At 41.7% G+C, this 24,317-nt stretch overlaps 1 protein-coding gene across 17 annotated transcripts in view; it reads right to left on the reverse strand.

Annotated features, from left to right (window-relative positions):
- dgki (diacylglycerol kinase, iota) overlaps nt 1-24,317 on the reverse strand; it is a 113,857-nt gene that overhangs the window by 46,780 nt on the left and 42,760 nt on the right. For all 17 annotated transcript variants that reach the window (XM_078165262.1, XM_078165261.1, XM_078165259.1 and 14 more), the window contains exons 2-3: nt 6,044-6,152; nt 1,207-1,302 (exon numbers count right to left, since the gene is read on the reverse strand). In XM_078165262.1, coding sequence (XP_078021388.1) covers nt 1,207-1,302; nt 6,044-6,152 — 205 coding nt within the window. The remainder of the gene's footprint in view (nt 1-1,206; nt 1,303-6,043; nt 6,153-24,317) is intronic.

Raw genomic sequence — 24,317 nt, forward strand, 5'->3', positions numbered from 1 at the left:
ATGATCAAGCCAGAGGTAGACCAGCAGCTCCTGTGTTCAGTGAGGTAAAATTACTGTTTTGTCAATGGAGTTTGGCATTGATGACACACAGATGGTATGGGCTGCAGACAGCAAGACTAAGCAATTAGAATATTCTTAATATCACATACAACTGACCCTTATAATTCCCGCCCCCAGACGCAGACTGGCCAATCATAATGTAGCATCGGCCGGCTCAGACCAGGGTCTGTGCTCCATTGACTCCAAAGCAGTCGTTTCAGATTTCCTTCATTTTCAGGCTGGTTTTGTGGATTTGGAGCTAAATGTTGTGCCTGGGGCACGTCGTGTATTAATGATACTCGTTACCTGGAGAGGTTGGAAAAATATATACGTTTCTTCCCTGTTCCAAAACCAAAATCAAACCCTGAAAAGTGTAGGGTTAGCTAGCTAGCTACTGAAGATATAGTCTACTGAATGTATACACATGCTGCTTTTGCTTTGTAATGATTATAACAGTGAAACAAAGACCGACAAAGACAAAGACTGCAGTGTGTGCAGATGAATGTTTGACTTCCCCCAGAGATCCCTCCCTGGCAGTGGCACGGGGCTGAAGCCAAACCCCGTTCATCTGCACACACTGTGATGCCACACAGCTGGTTCAATATCAGCAGAGTTTCCCTTTATATTCATTGTCTTGTGTGGCGATCAGCAGTGATGTGGTGGTTCACTTTTACACTGTGATCTGTAGCCTATAGTTCGGCTTTAGCTTCTAACTATCTTTGTCTTTTTAACCTGTTGTTGCTGCTGAGTCAGTTTGACATCCTGGATATATCCTTCAAACACAGACTGTAGACCCCTCTGTCTGCTTCTCTCTGGAATCACTCTTTCATTTTCTCCAAAAATATGATGATATTTCTTCAGGGAGTGCAGTTAGTTACAGCGTGGGCTCCATGCTTACTGCGACAGCTTGTTAGACCATCACAAAGGGGCGGGACTTAGAAAAATGTTAATTGAACAAACAACTGATTTTTTTTTAGGAGGCTAAAATACTGTTTACCTTTTCCCACTTTAAAAAATCTGAACATCCCACTGATTCTAAAAGTCAACGGTTCTTTCCATTTTAACGAGGGAATTTAATTGATGTCTGCTGTCAATGTCAATCAATAGCCATTTAAAACTAAACACACACACACACACAAAGGAGTGGTCAGAGTGTTCACTACTCACTGCAGTCTTTAGCAGGCAGGTGTCCTCTCCGAGATAACAGAGCTCTCCTGAACAACTGGTCTCCATCCACAGGTGATCCCCGTTCACTGCGTTCTCCTGCAGAGTCGCCGACAGAGACAGACGGGGTGACACAGAGGGAACAATGATATAATAACTCACATTATCCTCCTGCATCTCTCACTCAAGATCTTTTTCCAGTCACATTAAACTGTAACCATATGCACATAAACACTCCACAGTGAAAGCGGTCAACAAGTGTGTCAAGCACATAATTACCGTTGCCGAGTGGGTGGGTAATCTCACGGTGCATGTTAATTTAAAGCGCTAATCAAAACACTACAGGAGCCACTGATTCAAGTGCAAATACACACATATACACACACACATACATGTCAGTGTGTATGGCTGCATGTATGTGTGCGTCAGTAAAGGATGTCACTAGGTTCACTGTACAGCCGTCATGACTGATGTACACATGCAGCTAAACATGGATGTTTCACACACATATTCCCCCCAGCAGCATAGATGATCTATACAATCAACACAGTCTCAAGTTGGGCACCCAAAATAAGTGTCACCAATTCAGTATCTGACCAAGGGCCTGTCCCAATACCCACAATTCCCCTAGAAATACCCACTTGCACTTGGTTGTGCGCGTTCACATTTAGGCAAGTGGTGTCCCAAAACAGAATGGAGGTAGTGGAAGTGGTTTCCAACACTTAAAACCTGCCCTAGATCTCAAGGGAGCCCCAACCCACACTTTCAACGAAGTGGAAGATGAAATTTAACAGAACACCTTGCGAAGTCAGCAACTTCGGCAAGTTTTGGAAAACAATTTCTTACTGCAAACAACAGATGGTTGGACTAGCGTAAACTCATCAGCAACTTGATTGAACACAGCGTCAAAATATTTAAACAAAGCAGCTTACCCGAACAAAATTGATTGGACCTAGAAGACGTCATAGGCGCCTCCAATCGCTAGAGCCGGCATTTTCGAACATGAATGACTACCGGTATCTTGTGTCGCTACTACGCGTGAAGTATGCCTGCATATCGGCCGTGCCGATTTGCATGAAGTGGTGTCTCATTTCTTAGGGAAAGATCTCTGCCCTAATATTTCTCACTTCCCTCATCAAGGGTTATCTCACAAACGAGGGCACTCAAAACCAAGTGGAAGATCTAAGGGGTAGAAATGGGATTGGGCCCAAATGTCTCCCCTTCTGTTCCTAAGTGATGACGTCATAGAAATTCATTCATTCACTTTCCGTAACCGCTTATCCTGTTGGGGGTCGTGGGGGGGCTGGAGCCTATCCCAGCTGACACTGGGTGAGAGGCGGTGCACACCCTGGACATTCACACCTACGGACAATTTAGAGTCACCAATTAACCTTAAAAGCCGGAGCACCTGGAGAAAATCCACGCTGACACGGGGAGAACATGCAAACTCCACACAGAAGGGCTCCCCCACCCCAGGGTTTAAACCAGGAACCCTGACCAAAATGAGCTTAAGAGTATGAAGAGAAAAGAAGAGCTAAAGCTTTCTGATCTTTCTCAGTGTCTCTCACTTCCCTCTGATGGTAGACCACAGCCGTTACTGCCTCTCCCACATAACAGCAAATACTTCCATTTCCAGGTCTTCTGTCAGTTTGCTAAAACCTCAGAGCGGCCTCACAGTGAGTAAAAGACAAACACTATGTGACTCATTAGCACCTAAAAGGGAGCCATGAAGCCATAGTAAATCAACCCCTAAGTGTCTATTAATGAGTGATTAAGTACAATGATTGTGTGATCAGTGTGTGTGTGTGTGTGTGTGTGTGTGTGTGTATGTGTGTCGTGCAGAGAGCTAAAGGCCAGCGATGACGTGTTGGAAGTGTCCCTGCAGACGGAGCCAGGGGGAAATCTCAGATGTGGGTTTGTCTACTTACACCTTCAAATTAATAATACAGCATGTTTTATTTCATATTCATTATGCATGTATGATTCACGCTGCGCTGAACTATACAGCACAACAGACTGTTACAAGAGTGAGACTTTAAGTCGTCCACGCTGACGTTGTTGTTTTTAAACATGATTCCACGGGATGCATTTTTGACCGTTTTCCTGATTCTCTGCGATGAGTCTGAAGTGTTCACGATGCCGTGTTGGTGCCCAAAGTGCCGTCTTTGTTTTCTTTTCTGAGCCCTGCCTGATCCAAATTGAAGATGCTCATACACTGATGATTCGGAATAAAAACCTCCCTCTGTCACAGCCGTGCTTTTCTTGTTGAATCAGATAAAAATAGAAGCTTTGCCTCCCCTCCGCTGGGCCCACTGCAAACAAGGTAAAGTTGGCAGCAGTTATTTCTGCACAGACTATCATCAGAATCAGTTCTCACAGGATCGTAGATTGTTTTTGTGATGACTGCAGAGCAGAGTGACTGAGTGTGCAGTGGGTTGTCTGAAAGATTATGGTGCAACCTACAAATGTTTGTGTTACATTGCTTGAATTTTTGGTTGAAAAGAACTCATTTAAATAACTCATGTCTAGGTAGTTATTTAATGTATGTTGTTTGATGATAAAGCCTCAGAAATAGTGGTGGTTAGCATCGTCGCCTCACACCAAGAGGGTTCCTGGTTTGAACCCAGAGTGGGGGAGCCCTTCTGTGCTGAGTTTGCATGTTCTCCCCGTGTCAGTGTGGGTTTCCTCCAGGTGCTCCAGCTTCCTCCCACAGTCTAAAGACATGCAGGTTAATTGGTGACTCTAAATTGTCCATAGGTGTGAATGTGAGTGTGAATGGTTGTCTGTCTCTATGTGTCAGCCCTGTGATAGTCTGGTGACCTGTCCAGGGTGTCCTAGACAGAGTGTCCTAGGGAAAGATCTAAAAAATCAGCAGTTTCAAGGTGGGCTCCCAAGATTAGTGTCACCAATTCAGTATCTGACTGCTCCTGAGTTAAGACGTTGAGTAATGGCCAGAAGTGTTTTTGCAGAACAATAAGATGTTCATGTCATTACCCAGGGTCACAGTGACCTTAACCTTCAGCCACCAAATTCTAACCCATTCATCCTTGAGTGTGAGTGGACATTTGTGCCAAATTTGAAGAAATTCCCTTGAGGTGTTTTTGAAAAACCAAATTCACAAGAAAGCGACTGACGAGGTCACAGTGACCTTGACCTTCGGCCACCGAATTCTAATCAGTTCATCCCTGAGTCCAAGTGGACAATTGCAAGAAAATTCCCTTGAGGTGTTTTTAAAATACCGCATTCACAAGAATGTGGAGGACAAGGTCACAGTGACCTTGAACTTCAGCCGCCAAATTCTAATCAGCTCATCCTTGTGTGAGTGGACGTTTGTGCCAAATTTCAAGAAATTCTCTTGAGGTGTTTTTGAAATACCGCATTCACAAGAAAGCGACTGACGAGGTCACAGTGACCTTGACCTTCGGCCACTGAATTCTAATCAGTTCATCCTTGAGTGCAAGTGGTCACAGTGACCTGGACCTATAACCACCTAAAATTAACTAGTGCATCGTTCAGTCCAAGTGGACATTTGTGCCATATTTTAAACAAATTCCCTCGAGGAGTTCTTGAGATATCGTGTTCACATGTGTGAGATGGATGCAAGGTCATGGTGACCTTTGACCACTTAAATCTAATCAATTAATCGCTGAGTTAAGTTAAAATATGTGCCAAATTTGCAAAAATTCCCTCAAGGAGTTCTTGAGACATCGAATTCACATGAATGTGAGGGGCGGACGGCTGGACCACCCGAAGACATAAAGCCTCTGGCTACAGCTATCACCAGTGTGGAGGCATAACAAGGGAGAATCGCTGCGCCCGAGTCTTAAAATGGTCGGGAAAACCCTGCTGTTTATTCTGGTGTCACTTTGGCTAAAATGTTGGTGACATTCTTATGTGAAGAAACGGGCAATATCAAGGTCAGCAAAATGACTGAGGTCCATATATCACATGATAAGCTGATAACTATCATGATAAGGCCTGGTTCAGATGGGTCAGTTTAGGGTAAAGGTAAAGAGGTAAAGATTTTAAATCAATTCATGAGGAAAAAAGTCACAGATTACACAACTTTTTCTAAACTTTCCCTTGATTTGACCTTTCCCTGCTGAAATTCAGGCATTTTACAACATCACACCGTCTTGTGAGTGAGGCACAGAAACATGAACTACTCTAGATATCGGGTTTGAAATGAGTTTTCGTCATCGTCTTTGTGAGGTGAAACAGCTTTACAAATGTCCTCCTTTCATTCACACGGACTTCACTCGAAACGAAGACGCCTCGTTGCACTTTTTGACCACTGCCGTCTAATTTGCAGAGTCGATTCGTGACATTTTTCAGAGCACTTTCCATTTCAACTTGACATTTCTCTAAGCATCGGGCCTTTGCTACATTTCAAAGCAGAGAGAGCGTTTGTGAGGTGCTGCATCAATGAAATCCATTAAAATCCAAGCCCAGCGAAAAGTCACGTACAATAAAGTCCTGACACATAAAATTTTTCTTTTTCCCACGCTCGCTTATCAAAGCATTTTCTCGTAATGATCAAAAACCCAAAAGAAAATTGCTGCTTTTCATTTCCACATGAACATACGGCTGTTGAAAGCAGTCTGCTAACAAATCTGTTGGCATGAAAAAATCCAAATGTCATTCAGTGACTCAGCCAGACAGAACAAAGACAGCGGAGACAGGGACGACTGTCTCTCTGTGCAGCATTTGAATATATGCACGATGAACATTTTGCATTTAGGTTTTTTTAAGAATGTGCATGTGTGAAATCTAGATTAAAACATACATTTAAATGCACTAAATACGGATAAATAAGAAAGTGTGTGTGCATGTCTCTGACCGTCCAGTCCACACAGGTGCGCAGCTCCTTGTTGGGCCCATTGGATGCAGGAGGCAGGCAGGGTTGGGGTGGCCCGAGGTGCTGGAGGCCTGAACGGGAGATCGCTTTCCTGAAAACAACACGAAACAAAGAAAACTTTATTAACAGTCACAAACAAAAGCCCTAAAGAGAGATGCAAAAATCAGCTCTGTCAGTCGTCGTGTTTGACACAGCCCTCTCACCACACAGCAGCTAAATCACAGAGAACTAGATTTCAGTATAATTTAGGATGTAAATTAATTATTCATGGTGTGAGACCACATTTCAGTGGGTTCAGCTGCAGATATTTGGTTGAGGAGAAGTGGGAACAGCTTGGAGGAGAGACTGCCAGCAGCACTTTGGGGTGACGGAGACAGATCTGTTCTGACAGAGGATGAGTCAGCACTCATCGCTCTTTCTCGCTGTGGTACAGTGTCTGACTCTCGCTCTGCTATACATCCTCTTACCATTTCCTGTCACCTATATGATTATCTATCTGTTCTCTGTGCTCTGATTTCTTCACCATCACATTCATGTATTAACTGTCCATCCAGCATCCATCAGTAACAACTGAGTGTCTTTAAAGACCCTGAACATATCTTCTCAATCAGACTCTCACTGACACTTTCTGCTCATGATTTTTGGTTATGTCACATGACAAACTTCTGTACTGGTGTTTCAATCTGTACTTTTCTATGGTATCCACTTAAGAAAAAAATTGCCCAACAAAATTATTATCTCAGAGTTGTGACAAAACTTTTCATGAAAAAGTTCTGCTCTGTTTTTCTGAATTGCCAAAATAAGAATCTAACAAAATCTTGTTCTTCTGCGTTAATTAGATCATTATCTCAGAACTATGAGACAAGTTTCTTACGGAAAATTAATCTGCTATTTTTCTGTTTTTTGAATTAGCAAGATCAATATCTCAAAATTATCGCAAAACTTGAAAAAATTACAAGAAAAGATGAAAAGATTTTTTAAAAGATAAAGTAAAACAAAAACTGCTGTTTTTGTTTATTAACAAAAAATAGTCAAAAAATTCTTGAATAGAAATAGAAATATGAGCAAAGTTTACATGAAAAAATAAATCTGCTCTTGTTCTTTTGACTCAATGAGATCAATATTTCAAAACTATGAGAAAAGTTGAAAAGATTAAAAACAGACAAATTAAGAAAAATCTGTTTTTCTGAATCTACAAAATTTGTCTTAAAAATCAAATTTTTCTAAAATTCATGAGATTATCATTTCAAAATATGAGACAAGTTGACATGAAAAAATAAATCTGCTCATTTTTATGAGATAAAGAGAAAATAATCTTATAGATTCTCATTTTTCTGAATTAATAACATTATTACTTAAAAATTATGAGAAACTTTTTCATGAAAAAATAAATCTACTATTGTTTTTCTGAATCAATCAGATCAATATCTCAAAACTGTGAGGAAAAATTGAAGATTAAAAAAAGATTAAGTTTAGAAAAATCTGCTGTTTTTCTAAATTAACAAAAAATAATCAAAAAAATCTTGTTTTTTTTAATTACACAAATTATCTCAAAATATGAGCAAAGTTTACATGAAAAAATAAATTTCCTGTTTTTCTGAATTAACGAGATAATCATTTTAAAATTATGAGAAAAGGTTTCATGAAAATAAACCTACTCTTGTTTTTCTGACTCAATGAGATCAATACCTCAAAATTTGAGATAAAAATGAGAAAAGTTGAAAAGATTAAAAAAAAGATAAAAGTTAAGAAAATCTGCTCTGTTTTTCTGAATTAAAGAGATTTTTATTTTAAAATTATGAGAAAACTTTTCATGAAAATAAATCTGCTCTTGTTTTTCTGAATTAACAAAATAAAAATCTCATAAACTCAAATTTTTCCTGAATTACCAAGCAGAACTTGATTAAACCTTTGGTGATGTAAACCTACGTCACGCTCGCAGCTTGACAAAAAACTCCATATATGTGAGTGTGTGATAGTTGTGGTATCATAACAGCCTGTCACAGGTTACAGCGTGATGATTAGAGGAGAAATGGCAGAGCATAAAAGTCCAGGTGGAAAAATATCACCTGTTGGTTTATATATATAGATCCCAGGGGACATTTTTTTGTATTTGGGAGCTGTTTAAATGTGTAATTTGAGGTAGATTTTATTTTGTTGAACTATTAATATTGTAAAAGAATCTGAATCTCACTCTGAGTTACTGTTTTCCAGGAGTTCAGAATTCCTGAATTCAAAGACTCAACTTTTATAGTAAATTGGTAATTATGGTAATGAGTGAATGTGTGTATGTGTGTGTGTGTGTGTGTGTGTGTGTGTGCGTGCGTGCGTGTGTGTGTGTGTGCGTGTGTGTGTGTGTGTGTGCATCCGTCTGTCTGTCTGTCTGTCAGTGGAAAAGGTTGCACAGGAGCATCTGACCCCCCTGTTGAAAGTTTCAGCGGCCGTCTGTCTAAAATTATCAAAGGGGACAAAGAGGAGTCCACTTACACACACTGTAACCTGATGACACTCCCTGACACACACACACACACACACACACCCTCACGACTCTTGGGGATAAAAATAGCATTGCGTGGGTGACAACAGCACAAATGCAAGGACGTATGGTGACTGGACATATGCCACATATAACTACACACAGACACACACACACATCACAAGTCTAATGTCATTAATTAATCCTGATAAATATATGTTTGGATGGAATGATAAAGGATGTTTCTCATTTTTTACAATCCTGGTCATCGTTTCCTTCAGGTTCAATAACTCGCAGTCCGCTGACATCTGAGGACATGGAAACACGTTAACGCCGAGTCCATTAAGGGAAGTAACACAAGCAGTCAGACGATCAGACAGGTCGTGTTAACGAAGCCACAGTTTTATTGAAACCACTTGTTTGGAAGTGAAACCAGAGGCAGAAAGTGAGTGTGTGACATCCGCAGTTAGTATGACGTGAGCAGGATGGAAAAGACACACTACGTTTGTTTTGTTAATATATTTATTAATCTTTGCTGTAGTTTCTGTTTCATGTAGCTTTAAGTCTGACTGAGTTTTGTTTGAGGATACTTCCTTCCAAGTAAAAGCCCTGAATTCAAAATTTCAGGTGAGTAAAAGTCACTTCACCAGAAGAGCAAGTCATGGCCAAATCATGTTACCTTGTCCAAAATCCATCCATCCATTTTCAACCACTTATCCAGGGCCGGGTTGTGAGTACAACAGGTAGAGCAAAGCACCCCAGATGTCCCTCTCCCCAGCAACGCTTTCCAACTCCTCCTGGGGGACCCCAACATGTTCCCAGGCCAGATGAGATATGTAATCCCTCCAGTGTGTTCTGGGTCTGCCCCGGGGCCTCCTACTAGGACGTGCCCAGAACACCTCCAGCAGGAGGCGCCCAGGAAGCATCCTGATGAGATGCCCGAACCACCTCAACTGACCCCTTTCGACACGAAGGAGCAGCGGCTCTACTCTGAGCTCCCTCCAGATGTCCGAGCTCCTCACCCTATCTCTAAGACTGAGCCCAAAGTCATTTCGGCTGCTTGTATCAGCAACCTCATTCTTTCGGTCACTACCCAGAGCTCATGAGCATAGGTGAGGGTTGGGACGTAGATGGACCAGTAAATCGAAAGCCTTTCGTCCCGGCTCAGCTCCCTCTTCACCACGACGGTCCTGCATCACCACAGGTGCTGGGCCAAACTGCCAATCCATCTCACGCTCCATTCTACCATCACTCTTGAACAAGACCCTGAGATACTTGAACTCTCTCACTTGAGGCAGTAACTCTCTCCCAACATGGAAGGAGATATGCACCGTTTCATCTACAAGTGCACATCACACCTGTTAATGACGCTGTGGGCTAATGGGCATGTAGCTACTTCCATGTTTCAGATGATACGTCATGTTTCTAGTCGACCAATGAAGATGAGTTTACATATCACCTTGGGTTCGTCCTTCACCTTCTCAAAATGATCCCACACTTTGGATTTCCTGCCCGACATGTTATTAACTAGCCTGTGGAATAACCGCAGGCACCAGCCATGGAAATTACCAATTAATGACCAATGAAAGCTTGCCGACTAATGACCTTTCTGGTCGACTGTTAGCGGGCAGCCCTAATTTGTTACCTAAAATGTCTTCAGAAACATATTTTAGTGCACTGTTTGGCTGTAATACGAGAATTTGTGAACAGGAAGTCTGTGAACAGAGGCTGAAAAAGCAGATCAAATTGTACAGAGGCAGAATTCTGCTACTGAGCTGCATATTTCTCATCTCAGATGTTTTCAGAAAAATATTTTAGCGTACTGTTTAACTGTAATATGAGATCTTTGGTACCAGCCATTTTTTTTGAATGGGCAGCTTGCATTACATCCCCCACCAGCAGGAGTTTATTAATCTGGTGCATTGCAGTGCATTCTGGTAGGTTTTCTACCTCTTGAGCAAAAGCAAACACCACAGCCCTTTTCCTCTGTTTCCTCTTCTCATGTAGCACCAATTTCAAAAGTATCTGCATCCTTCTCCTGCACAGACGGCTCAGTTTCATGAAAAGACCATCGTTCCAGTGGGGAAATACATCTTTAACCCTGTATATTTGAGTACAGCATTTGGGTGTACTTTGTTACTTTCCATCACTGTGCCCATGTGAGGTTTGCTTGAAAATCTACATTAAAACAGGAAGTGAAAATAAGGAAAACGTTTTACTTTCTGACTCAGCTTTGACCTTCTCTACTTCCTGTTATGGACGCATATTTTTTTCCAACACAGTGAATTACTGAGAAGAATAATTCCAGTGTTTTCACCTTCATGTTCACTTGCAATTAATTATGTTGACTGACTGAGAGTTTTGCTGCTCTCAGTTGTTAAGTTGGTGAGTAAAATATGAGTGTAACTAGTAGAAATGATGGCCGAAACTATGGAAATAAGATCCTGATTGAACACACACACACACACACACACACACACACACACACACACACACACACACGCACACACACTTAACCCTGCTGCTTATTGCCGTATCTGAGTGTTGAGCGGTGTGGATTATAATAAACTGATTATGGCTGATCAGATATGAATGAATAGACTCTGTGTGTACGTGTGTGTGTGTGTGTGCGCTGAATGTTTATTCATAATGAAACTAGTGCTCCTGAGTGTGTGACAGGCAGAAAGACAGAGCTTCTACAAAACAGACCCAGCAGCATCAATGTACTCGACATACTCATCACAAAACAAGGTAAAATATGCAAACACACACACACACAGACACACACACACACAGACACACACTCTCATTCAGAGGTCAAGGGGCAACACTATATTTGAGTGAGTCCTAATCTACTAAAAGCAGACAGGATCATAGGCATTAAGGCTCACTCCTAAAATCTAAACACACACAAAAACTCTGCAGTGTGAAGCTTTTCTGTGGCCTGCACACAGAGACCATGTTGCTCACACACACACACACACACACACACACTCACTTACTTTGCCTCTGAGTTATTTTAAGTAGATTTGTCCATAAAAAAAAAAACCAGTTAAAAGCAGCATCAATCTAAAAATAAAGGTTTAAAAGCACTCAGATGAATGACAGCAGTGACAGCCAAACAAAGCACATCACACCACGTCACCCAAGAATATCAGCGCGGTTTCTTGTTATCTTTTATGTAATCATCTGTCCGGTTAAAGAAAAAACATACTCGAAGACTGCATGGTTTTCTCTGCATGTCAAACTGCAATGTTTACATGAACAGATGAGAAAAAAATGGGAATTATCAGCAGCAGAAAAGAAAGACAGAAAGAGAGATTAGACGCAGTGAGTTGTTGAGATACCAGGGTGTTTATGGGAAATTATGACGTGAAATTAAAAACCATTTCATCAGTGTTGCAAAAGGTCGGGACGTTTACTCAAGCTGTATCGGTCCACCTTGACCTCTGACAATGTTCGTCATAGTAACTTCATAAACGGTTACATGTTTGTTATGAAGCCATCTCCATTAAACATATGTATAGGGCTGCAACGATTAGTCGACTAATCGAAGACTAATCGACTATTAAAATAATCGGTGACTATTTTAGAAGTCAACTAATCGGTTTGAGTCATTTTTCATAGAAAAGTACTACAAAAGTACCCAAAATACTCTTACTGCAGCTTCTTACGTTCAAATATTGGCAGTTTTACACACTCTCCCGTGACGGTGAACTAAAACCCTTCAGCGTGAGTACGAAACAAGACATTAGATGACATAATTTTGGGGTTTGGGAGAGACAGACCAACATTTTAACACATTTTTTGATAAAATGATCAGTCAACTAATCGAAGAAATAATAGACATATTAGTTGACAAGTAGACATCACTACTGACTTGAAATACAACATAACATCAGCGGACTCATTTTAGTAATCGTCACACTGCGCACACACGGCACGCGTGTCTGGAAATATTCCCATTACTTTGATTTTGTCCGGTGGAAAGATAACAAGAACACTTTTGCTGCAGGTAGTCGGACTAAAACTCTCCCCACTGCGAACAACATGTCCCCAAACCTCCGGTCTGACACACCTCGGCTAATACGACCGACAACACAACAATGTGAAGCTCCAGGAAATACACCCCACCAAAGGTGAGCTGTCCTCGGCTACAGAGGTCGGCTGTAGCCCTACACTGGCTAAACAACCAAACATTGTGGACAGCTGCAGCTACAAAGAAGTGATGAACCTTGTGGTTGGATATGGGGTGGATAAAATGCTGCTCCATGAGTGACTCTTGGGCAGAGCATTGGAGAAATACTGGTCACAGGCCACAGAAACCCCCCAGGTAAATAGAAGCTATCTCGCCTTAGCTACACTTACCGGCAACTACACTGACATTCACACAGAGGTACGCACCTGAATTTTGGGGAGATACTCAATAACCATTTTATGGGGTGTAACAGAAAAGTAAGTCATGTAATGAATTACTGTTGGAAGGGATTGATAAGTAATGAAATTACTTTTGAAAAGTAATGAGTAATGAGTTCTACATTACATTTTTAGAGTAACGAGCCCAACACTGGCTATGACATTCATTTTTTCCCACACTGTTGTTCAAACACATGTGAGGCGTTTCCTCTGTTGGGTCACTTCAAACGAGAATGTGAACAGTTTAGGCCGAAAGATCAGATCTGGAGAAATAATTGGAATTGAACCCTGTAATGGTAACATAGCATTAGTCACTGTGTAACACTAAATTTGTTTAAAAAGAAAACATTGTTTTTCTAGCATGAAACGAAGAATCCAAAAACTGAGAAATTCTTTCTTAACTGATTGAATCTTTTTTTTTTTTACATATTTTTTGGGGCTTTTTTAGCCTTTAATGGACAGGACAGACAAGCGTGAAGGGGGGAGAGAGAGGGAGTGACATGCAGCAAAGGGCCACAGGCTGGAGTTGAACCCAGGCCGCTGCGGCAACAGCCTTGTACATGGGGCGCCTGCTCTACCACTAAGCCACCAGCGCCCCAACTGATTAAATCTTAACGAACCCTTTAAAACACCAGAGTCACAAAATAACACACACTAACTAACCATAAGAGGCAGTGGTAGACCGCTAGCTCCTGTGTTCAGCAAGGTATAATTTCTGTTTTTGTCAATGGAGTCTGGCTCTGAATTTTCACTTTTCATTTAGTTCCTCATCAGAAAAGGCCGTCTGTTTGGGAAGCACTGAGCATACGACTGGATATTGAATTATACTGCACGAGTTGTGTGAGACTTTGTAAATTAATATTTTGATATAGATTTGCCGTTGTTAAACGTGGACCCCAATGACTTCAGTTCATCAAGAATTTTCTGTTTTTGGATTCTTCATTCACCGTAGAGGCATGCGAGAAAAACAAAGTTTTTTTAAAAGAATTAGACGTAACACAGGGCGAGTAACTGATATACACACAATCATTTTGGGGGGTGAAGTATTCCTTTAACTTCTTTATATATCTCTGAGGAGTTTATTTAAAGCAATATATTATACTTTTAAACTGACCTCATGTATAGTTATACAAAACCTTGAACTACGAAGTATGTGGTAACTATAGCTGTCAACTCTGACAACACATAACGTTTCTGGAATATCAAATATTTACAGCAAAGAAGAGCATCAAGACTCGATAAGATTAAAGTAATTAAAGTCAAACAGTTAAAATAATGGCAGAATGATCATCTGTACATATTTCTTCAGGTCTTGAGAGAGTGGCGTCTGCTCAGCTGATGTCACGTCTAAACCCGGTCAGGTAGGGGGAGAGAGAAACTGACGCTGAGTGTGTTAAAGCCTCCGGTGAGCAGATTAAATTGAACCCTGAAGAGTGGAGTTGAACGCAGCTGCTCCCAGTTCCAACACCACCTACTCTCTCCTCTCTCTTTATCTGGCCCTTTACCCTTTGCTGTCTCTGGAACTAATCGCCCTCCTCTTCCTCCTCCACTCTCCTCTTCCTCCTCCTCCTCTTCCTCAACTCTCTCTGTCTTCTGCATCGCCCTCCTCCTGTCACTCTAATCCAACATCTTTTCTTTTTTCGCTCCTCCTCCTCCTCTGCTCTTCTCTCTCATCCTGTGCCTTGTCTCCTCTCCTTATTTTTCCCTCCTCCTCCTCCTCCTCTTCCTCCTCTTCCTCCTCCAGCAGAGGTGGGTTGTCAGCGTTGCCATGGCGACGGCACAGCGGGAGCATCGGCAGCTCATCCAGTAATTACATTGGAGGAGAATCTGCTCTATGCATGCGTGTGTGCATGTGTGTGTGTGTGTTTCAGCAACTTTAACAGTAAACTGTAAATGCAGTTACTTTGACAGAAGCCTCATCACCTCATGTGGGATGACGTGTATGTGTGTGTGCACACGCTGTATATACTTATACACTCATACGCAGCACATATACTGTGTTCATTCTACAGCCTACACTCTGAGGATGATGTAATCTGTGCAATACCTCGACTATTTTCTAAATACAGATCCTCGGTAACCATGAAGGGAGGGGTCGGCAGTTACTACAGCAGAACTGTTTATGTAGTATTCTGGTGATTAAGGTGGAAACAAAGGGTAACAAGCCCACACGGGTGCAATCCTCCCCAAACCAGTCATTTAAAGCAGCCTGTGGTTGCTCAGCGTGCCTCGCCACAGCTAGGCAACACACACTTTGTGATTAATGATAAAGTAAGAACAAAAGTAAACGCGGCACCAACGAGAAGGCAGCTGCAAGTGGGAGGAATCAAATTTAACATCTTCTGACTCGTGGAGCAGAGGATGTTGTGATTATATGTGGGAAGAAGTTGGTTGACAAAAGAGACACAACTGCACCAGTGTGGGTTTGGTGTTAAACCAGTTTCTCTGTGCAGGCAAATCTTTGTTCGGGGGATAATGGAAATTTCAAAGTTTGCAGTTTTTTTTTAAACAGAAGTTTAACTATGTGGTAACTTATGCTTTCATAACCATTTTCTTCTTGTGTGGTTAAAGATTCTGTGAGAGACATGTTTGTTTCTTCGTCTGAAATTGTGCCAGTATATCTGACAATGTGAAAGAGTCATGCAAGTGTTAAATTCAGATCATGACTGAGTCATTGTCATGTTTAGTGGTGGAGTTTTATGCAGTGTCATCACTGTGTGCTCCAGATGTGACTATACAATACTTTAACAACCACAATCTTTTATTTCTGCTTCTACTTTCTTTGAGGAGAGACATGTATATCAGTCCAAATCATAATGCAACCACTGCTCATGTTACTCAGAGCAGTAAATATAGCTGACCCCTCACATTATGGGGTATTTTTATTATTATCACCACCTCATATGATCTTGTGCCAAGTTCAGAACAAAGGCAAATACTTACAATGGGGCATTCTGCAACGTTCTAAAAACCTGCCGGTTCACACCTATGCAACTAGATGAGATGGTGTATCATCTCTATGCAACAACTCTCTGTACTTCTGTTCTGATTTGCAGCTTTTCAGACTTATTTTGTGGCTGAATATAATTTGCACCTTCTTAAAATATGAATGAGGATAGTAATAGTGAGATACTGGCTACAGCTGCATTTGTAGTAGTGATGGAACAGTGAAAAACGAACATCAGGTGGACTGTCTTCATAATAAATATGCCACAATCATATAAATCAGCAGCACCAATTAGTTTGTCAATGACAATGTGTGTGCAGCAAGCAAACACGCCATTGATGGTCATTTTGACTTTACCAGTGGACTTCACTACAAGCCGATTGGCTGATGAAACAGTTGACTACTTCACGTTCTAAAACCAGCCGCTGGCAATTTGACCAGCTGAGTTGCAGGTGACACCATCAGCCAGCTTGAGTCGAGCTCAGAGCAGCCGGTTCACACCGCTGCAACTTTTCTCTGCAACGTTCTAAAACAGTTTCGTCTCGCAGCAAATCAAGCAGATGTAAACAAAATGGAGACTGACCTGACGTGGTGCAAGAACTTGCTGTTATGTCAACAAAAGCAGAAGGTTGAACGGGTCTGGATGAGAACATGGTTGGGGAGAGGCAGTCAACACCGGTTGTCTAGTCATCAATGAGAACTGAAGGTGAGACTTTAACTGTCAGTTATTATATCTTTTTTTCAAGCTAATGCCAAAAACTAAATGTGAATATTTGCAAGTTTTCTAACTAATGGGTCTTAAAGTGGGGTGCAGGACCCCTAGAGGGTTGTCAGGGTTAATGCAGGGGGGCTGCCAATTTATTGTTTCGATTCCTAAAATATTGTTTGGACCTCTTTTTTCTTCTTCTAAAATTAAAATTTGTCTGAAAATACACATTAACATGAATCCAACATTTGGCCTTTTGCGAGAACCTGTCTTTGTAAAAGCGCAGTTTCCTCCCTCACCTGTAGGTATATGCTATAGACCCTTTTACACTGCCCGATTTTCCGCGATTGTTAGGCCATTTTGCTGGCAAGCTGCGAGCGTTTAGACACACAGAGCTGGATTGGCGAGTTGATCCGAGGTGCCCGATTTTCCACCTCGTAGGGTAGTCATATTGCCGGAACCTTTTTTGGTTTAAACAGAACAACCTTCAGCCACAGGAGGGGCTGTTGATGATTTGTGGGAGGAGCTGCTGATGACGCCACACATGTGCCGTCCTTGTCCTCGCAAACAAAGAGGCCATTAACTGTCAGATGACGGGGACGGTGAAGAACGGGCCAACTTACGAGAGACTCGCTGAAGGACTGACCAGCCGCAGCTTCCCTCCCACGTCACTGTTTACGTCACACGCTGAGCTACACTTTTGTTACGTACTCACACCCCCAAATGCCCCGAAAAAGACGCATTCTGTGTAAACAAAAGTAGGTAGGCAGCATTTTGCTGCACTCCCCGATTTTGTTTATGAGTGGCATCGCAGTGTGTGCAGATGAACAGTGTGCCCGTCCAGATTTCATCTTATATTTTGATTGTAAAAGAGACACAAGTGCTGTTGACACCACGCTGACACACGGGCACACTTCGCTCCTGGTTTGTTTAAACATGAGTTAACCTCAGCTGAACTAAAAGTGACCTACAGACGTTTCAGTTACGATATGAGTAAAAGCCAAGAAGGTGCGTTTTCCACAACATCTCCGCACTTCTGCATTTAATACAAGCATTCAGCACCAACACAGGCTGAACAAAAAAGACATTCAGACTGGGGCATACGAAGCAACATCTCAACAATTAATGTGTTTCACTACTAGTTAATAGAGAAAGACATCATATGAAGGTGGTTATAAAAGACACAGTCACAGGCAGAATTTCAGAGGTGAACCTGGCAGCCACTCTCCTCACTCACCTGTAGCCAAGAAGCCGGTGAAACCAACGCACCTTCTTCACCCTCCCTCTCCTCCCTCCTCGTCCACCTGCTCCGACATTTATCATTATTATCCTCAAAGCTTCTCTCACTTATTCTGCCGCTGACATCCTCTCGTCTCCCGGACTGAATCAACTGACAGTTATTCCCCGGCACACTCGCAGCACAGGTCAGGTAATGATGCCAATCAACATGACAGGCAGCGGAGACCTGATACCAGTCATCTGAGCTCGGCGCTGCTGTGTAACAATGTGTGTGTGTGTTTTTTGATTCGGTAAGGGTTGAACTTTACGTAGGCAGTTCAGAGTTACGATTTAGCTCGATGGTTCGGTTTAAGGTTATGTGTCAGGTTTGTGGACGGCCAAAGCAGTGGTGGGATTAAGGTTAAGATCATAGGAAATGAATGTAGTTGGAGGAGGAAACAATAGTGAGTGTGAGAGCAGTGGTGTCCAGTGAACTATGACACTGGATCCACTACACCTCACCTCCGTCCTCAACTCTCCTCTACCTTTGTCACACTAAAGCTGATGTAATAACTGTGCACGGGGCCCTTTGACGTTTAGTGGAAGTGACGTAGACAGTAACGAAATCCGCACACACGTAGTCCACATTTTAAACCCATTATTAAAGAGGGTTAGCGATATCAAAGAGACCAGTAACATCGTATTCATCCCAAAATACCATCACATTGTTAAGATCATGACATTGGTTTAAAATGTTGCCTGATAAATCGACAGTTTCTAGTTTTATAAATTGACAAAATGTACTTTTTTCCCTCTGTTTTTCACCCCTCTTTCCGCTCTTTCGTTGCTTCTCCTCTATGTCTCCTCTCCCCCTTCGTTCCCTTACAGGTGAATCTGCTCTATTTTTAGATCATTACGTAACAGAGATAACCTGGCAAAGGCAACCTGAGAAACACACGCAGACACAAATACATGAGCTCATGCTTCTACTACACACACACACACACACACACACACACATTTCTCAGGTCTATTAGGAGAGGCATTTAGCTGAATGTTTGTGCAGCAGAGTTACACTGATAGGGGGATTTAAAGGCCAAGAAGACTTGTTTTTAGCCTTTTATGCTGATGGAGAATTTAATTCTTGACAGTGCGGAAAAAAAGCAGGTTTCAAGGTTTAAATGCTAAAGTGCTGATGAAACTCATTCTTAAATAATAAAATAAAAGTTATTCTTAAATTGTGCCACTGTGCAACACATTCCCAACTATAAGTATTTTCTGTTTTCACTTATAGCTTTATATTCATCCTTTCCATAAGGCAGGAGGACAGCAATTTGGCACGTAAGTTAGCAAAAGGACAAAGCACTTGCTAACCTCATATTCATGTCATATTCATTATCCATCCTGTGACGTTAGAGGCAGTGCACAACATCCAAAGTCACTAAGACCTGCTCATAAGCCGTCCATATTTTGATGGACTTGGCTCACCAAGGGGTATTTTTACTGCCTTTACTTTTAAGCTCACATCACAGTCATTATAAAGGCTACATACACATGCTATATCTTGTTTTTTTTTTCAGGACAATCTGGGCTAACCAGATTTGCCATCATTTCATGTCCTTCTATGTGCCTGTATTTTATATTAATTTTTATATCAATGAAAAAAACAAATCCGTGTTACTAAATTCTTACATTTTTACATGTATCTCACCATAGCAAGTTGGAAAAAGACATATTCTACCATATATGAAGAGGGGAGACTCTCTGGAATCTGGCAATATAAGAACCATGATGCTGGGACATTCTCTCACTTCACAGCTGTCCAAAACATGTGGTTTGTGCCAGGCGGACATGATTGCCAGTATTTTATCATTATTGCAAGAAATTCCATTGACTCATTCACAAGTCAAAAATGTGTTTCATCTGAAAGAAACATGCAATATTTACATCTAAGATCATAGAAAAATAGTCACCCAAGTGCAATGATGTCCTCCAAGATAATATTTGCCACTTTGTTTGCAGTAAACAAAGTTTGTTTTTCAGTTTCAGTTATATATTAGGGGGACATTTTGGGCATTGGGGGGGGGGGGGCACGTGTCCCCCTCAATGTATATGGTGACTACAGCCCTGTCAGCATACATTAGGCTACAGTTGTCTGGGTGCGCAAAGGTGAAGTGGCTGGTTTTGTCATACAAAGTTTGATGGCGTGTCAACTGGACAATATGGAGATATTTGCATCTTGAAAGCCAGACTACAAATGTGGATAGACAGGGAGAAACACACGCAAGCCTAAGACGTGGTAAGATACGATATTCCTCACTATATGAAGTGACTGATAACAAGATCTGTATAATGGATTGTAAAGAAATTCGTCAGGTTTTTATTTTGTAGACAATTAATCTGGATTTCTAGCATGGTGGGATGACAGCACAATGATGTGTGTGGTATCACTGGAAAGCTCTGCTCCTGCACTTTCATGTGATATGCGTGGCATTTCAGTGTGAGCCTGGATTCGTGAGTAATCCATCCAAGAGTAATGTGTGTGCAAAGCTGTATGAAAGCTCTGTTATACATCATTTTAGTGTAACTTTATCATTGTTTTTCGATGTGAAAACATTGGATTACCGACAAGTGCTTGGCCTTGTCGGAAAGCTACAATTCCGCTGTTTCACATGATATGTGTCGCGGAGAAAATCAAAAGAGAAGAACAAGTGTGAATTTGGACGCACTATGCATCATTCGGGCCCATAGGGTTAAAACGTTATAACACTGAAGATAACAACTCTGCAGCAAACGTATACTTTTGCTCCAAAGTGAGAGACGGTGACAGCTGGAAACACACAGCTGTGGCGGCTGCTCCAAGCTCAGCGAGCTGCAGCCAACTGAGAGTCTGGGATAGTTTAACAGTCCTATGACTCCTGTGACATGTTGTCCCATGTTTCCTGCGGCAAGCTGCACTTCCCTGCCGCTTGAGTCAAGTTCTTCTATCTAAAGTCCCGTTTCTACCAAATACTTTCAGTATGGTACCTTTGGAACCAACAGTAACCCTTCAGACATGGTACCTAGACCCTAGTGTTTCCACCACAAACAGTCCTCTTAAATGTGGGCGGGGATGTTGTCACTCACTGCTCCGTCCAGCACTCACTGTATTTCCTCCTTTATCAGTCTGCACCTCATTTATTGTCCACAGAACGAGGCTGCACGCCGACATTTTCAGAACAAAGCAGAACAGGCTGCAGTGAGAGTCTCTCTCCATGGGATATTTAAAAAAAAGCAGGTTTGTGCATTTCATCCTTCTCAGGCAAGCTCAGGGGTTTAGTGTTGCTGTAGCCCACAGGAACGATGATCCACAACGCTTTTTTTCTCAGAGTGAAGACTGGGTTCACATAATCCGGTCGAAAAAACTAAAGTAATGGTCAAAGTTGTCACAGGGAAATTTAAGGTGTGCTGATGGATTCACGTCGTCACCTCATGCATTGAGTAAGATTACAAGTAGACATTCCACCTTAAAAGTCTCCGGCAGTCGGCCCAGTGAATGAAGTTATTTTTTCTCAGACTCCAGCTGCTGTGAGAGGCAGCAAAACATCCTTTCATTTTATAGTTACAGTTTACTAATAAAACTTTACACAGTATGAACAGTGGTTACATGAGCCTCAAAACCAGACACAACTCAGCCCTGAGCAGAGTGACCGTCCTCTACTGACCAATCAGACTGCAGTGTTCACAGCTCCACCTTTTAGTACCAGATCTGTGTGCTAGGTACCCCAACAGAGGGGGGACCAAACATGGGGACGGTACGGAACGGTTCCATTGGTACCTTCCACAACTTTTCACAGTGGAAACTTTTTGTTTTTGTCCAATTACAACTGTGGGTGGTGGATTCTAAAATCTAGCAGCCACTCAATAGATTATCATGTTTTTTCTTTTGGCTGGTGAGTGAAGCAAATCTAACAGCCACTTGCATATTTTACCAGCGTTTGGCGGGTGTTTGGTGCTAATTTTCAACCCTCTCTTAGTTTGTAGTTTTTAAGTAAAACTTGCTCCTGGCAGCTTCACGAAAACTCTTAGTTTGGTGAAGTCAATTTTATTTATATAGCCTTTTATCACACATTTCAACAGGCTTTACTGTGCACCCTCAGTCCTTAGAGCCTCGATTCAGATAAGGAAAAACTCCCTCCAAAAACCCTTTTATGGCATTTAGAAGAGCTCTTAGTGGTGAGATAAGATCCTTTGTGACTCCCAGTGTGACCTCCAGCTTTGTAGCGTCCATAACTTGCAGTGTTTGAGCAGAAAGGTTCAGCCGTTATCTTTATATGGACACACACAGATGTTAAATCATCATTTACATGGAGCTCAAACATTACAGGTGACAGCTGAGGACACTTCAGCAGCCCGTCCTTCATTCAGTACAATCTAACAAACACTCGCTCTATTCTTCTTCTTCTCTTGCTCCACTTCTGTTTCTTTATCTCTCTCCTTTCAATCTTCCGCTTTCTTTCTGTCTCAATCCAATTTCTCCTCCTTTCATTCTCTCCTTCTCTCTCTCTCTCGCTCTATGTGGGTCATTGTGAAAGGCTCTTTCGTTGCCGCTGGTGACACAGCATGCCCAGAGTGTGTACATGTGTGTGTATGTGTCTGTGTCTGTGTGTGTGTGTGTGTGTGTGTGCAGAGAGACAAGAGACAGAGTATGAGCCTGTGTCTCTACAGACCTCCTCTCAAAGCCTCAGGTAATGGACTGTGATGGATAAAGGTTGATCACCACATCAAACACACACACACAGACAGGAGTCAGGAGGGTTCGAGCATCTCATGACGATGGCTGTCATTTTTAGCATATTATAAAAAAAAAAGAAACACACACACACTTTTCATAGACCTAAAAGCCCGACAGAAAGACACAAAGAAACAAGAAACAAACTGATATGTTGTCTTAAACGAAGAACCAACGAAACGCATGTTTTGCTCAGATAGTTTAGCATGCTAACACACTTCCAGCAAAAGAAGGGAAAGCCAAAATACTCAGTTGATATCGGCCCATATACTGCAATTTGTTTACGAAACACATTACATAAACAAACAATTTTAAAACGGAACCTTGGATACGTTCTTTTTTATATTGTGACCCAAATACAAACTGTGTGGAACATTTTGAAGCTGAAAAACCAACTAGTGGCTTTTTGGGGATGTCATGAGAACTGATACCAACATTGCAGTGCCATAGGTAACCGGGATGTAATTCCTCCAGACCTGACAGGGCAGTATGGACACCTACAAGTGTTGTCGTCTGCCGTTAAACACCAAAGGAAGAAAGAGAACGCCTACCAGCACAAAGGAAAAAGAAGAACATGTGGAAGATGGCAACAAGCAGTGACAGCTCTGCCTCAATCCGTCAAAATAAAAGGTCCGTTTAAAACGGTGTAAAACGCTGCACTTGTCACTGCCACTTTCACAATCACAGTGGAGGAGGGGTGGGACAAATAGGCTCCCACAAAGTATAACTCACATCTTGTGCAGAGCCTATGCAAAAGCCAAAGCCTACACACGTCCTCTACACCACTGTGAGCATTTATACTTGTGCGGTGGTGTGTCTGTGTCACTCTGCAGTTACACCTCCAAAACACTAGTCGGCGGTAAACGTTTGTGAAGTGCTATAAAGTTTAGTTGATTCAAAACACACATTAAACACACATTAAACATGGCTTAATAGAGACTATTTCAAACACAAGAACTCAAATCAGCTTCACAGACAAACACTTGTCTTTATCTGGACACATTTTCCCCACAAATACAACATGCTAACATTATTAGCACAAGCCTATGGCATTTTACATTGTATAAATTAGCCTAGCAGCTAGTGGGCTTTTCCTCTACTCATATGAAGCCAGGGACAACAGCAACATTTAACAAAGGTAACGTTACAAAATTCGGCTCCATTACAACTCACAAGGTTCACTGACAAAACTACTGTCTTATACTAAACACGTTTTCCAAACAAATACAACATGCTAACGTTATTAGCACAAGTCTATGGCATTTTACATTGTATAAATTAGCCTAGCAGCTAGCAGAGATTTCCTCTGCTCATATGAAGCCAGGATAAATCACACACAAGACTTAAAATGCTATTTTTGTGGAGGCTTTATCGTCTTCACAATTTATTGTTTCTTATCTGTGAAATTAAAGTAAATAAAAGCTTTGTTTCCACTGAGGGAAATGGTTTCAGCTGACAGAAATAGACAGGAGGTCTGCGTCGCTACAACGTTTAGTTACATTTCTGGGGAGGTGCACGTCAGGCTACTGCGTAGTTTATGGTGTCAAAGTATTAATCTTGCTCTACATGTACAAGTGCCAAACAACAACAACAATGGAGAAGGAATATGTTTATATACTGTAGGCTATATATCAATACATCAAAATCATTTATTTAGGGATGAATAACTGAATAATAAAATCTAAATTTAATCTAATTTAAATGTTTTAATAAAGGATTGGG

Source organism: Epinephelus lanceolatus, chromosome 23 (assembly GCF_041903045.1).
Source record: "Epinephelus lanceolatus isolate andai-2023 chromosome 23, ASM4190304v1, whole genome shotgun sequence".
NCBI classification, from domain to species: Eukaryota; Metazoa; Chordata; class Actinopteri; order Perciformes; family Serranidae; genus Epinephelus; species Epinephelus lanceolatus.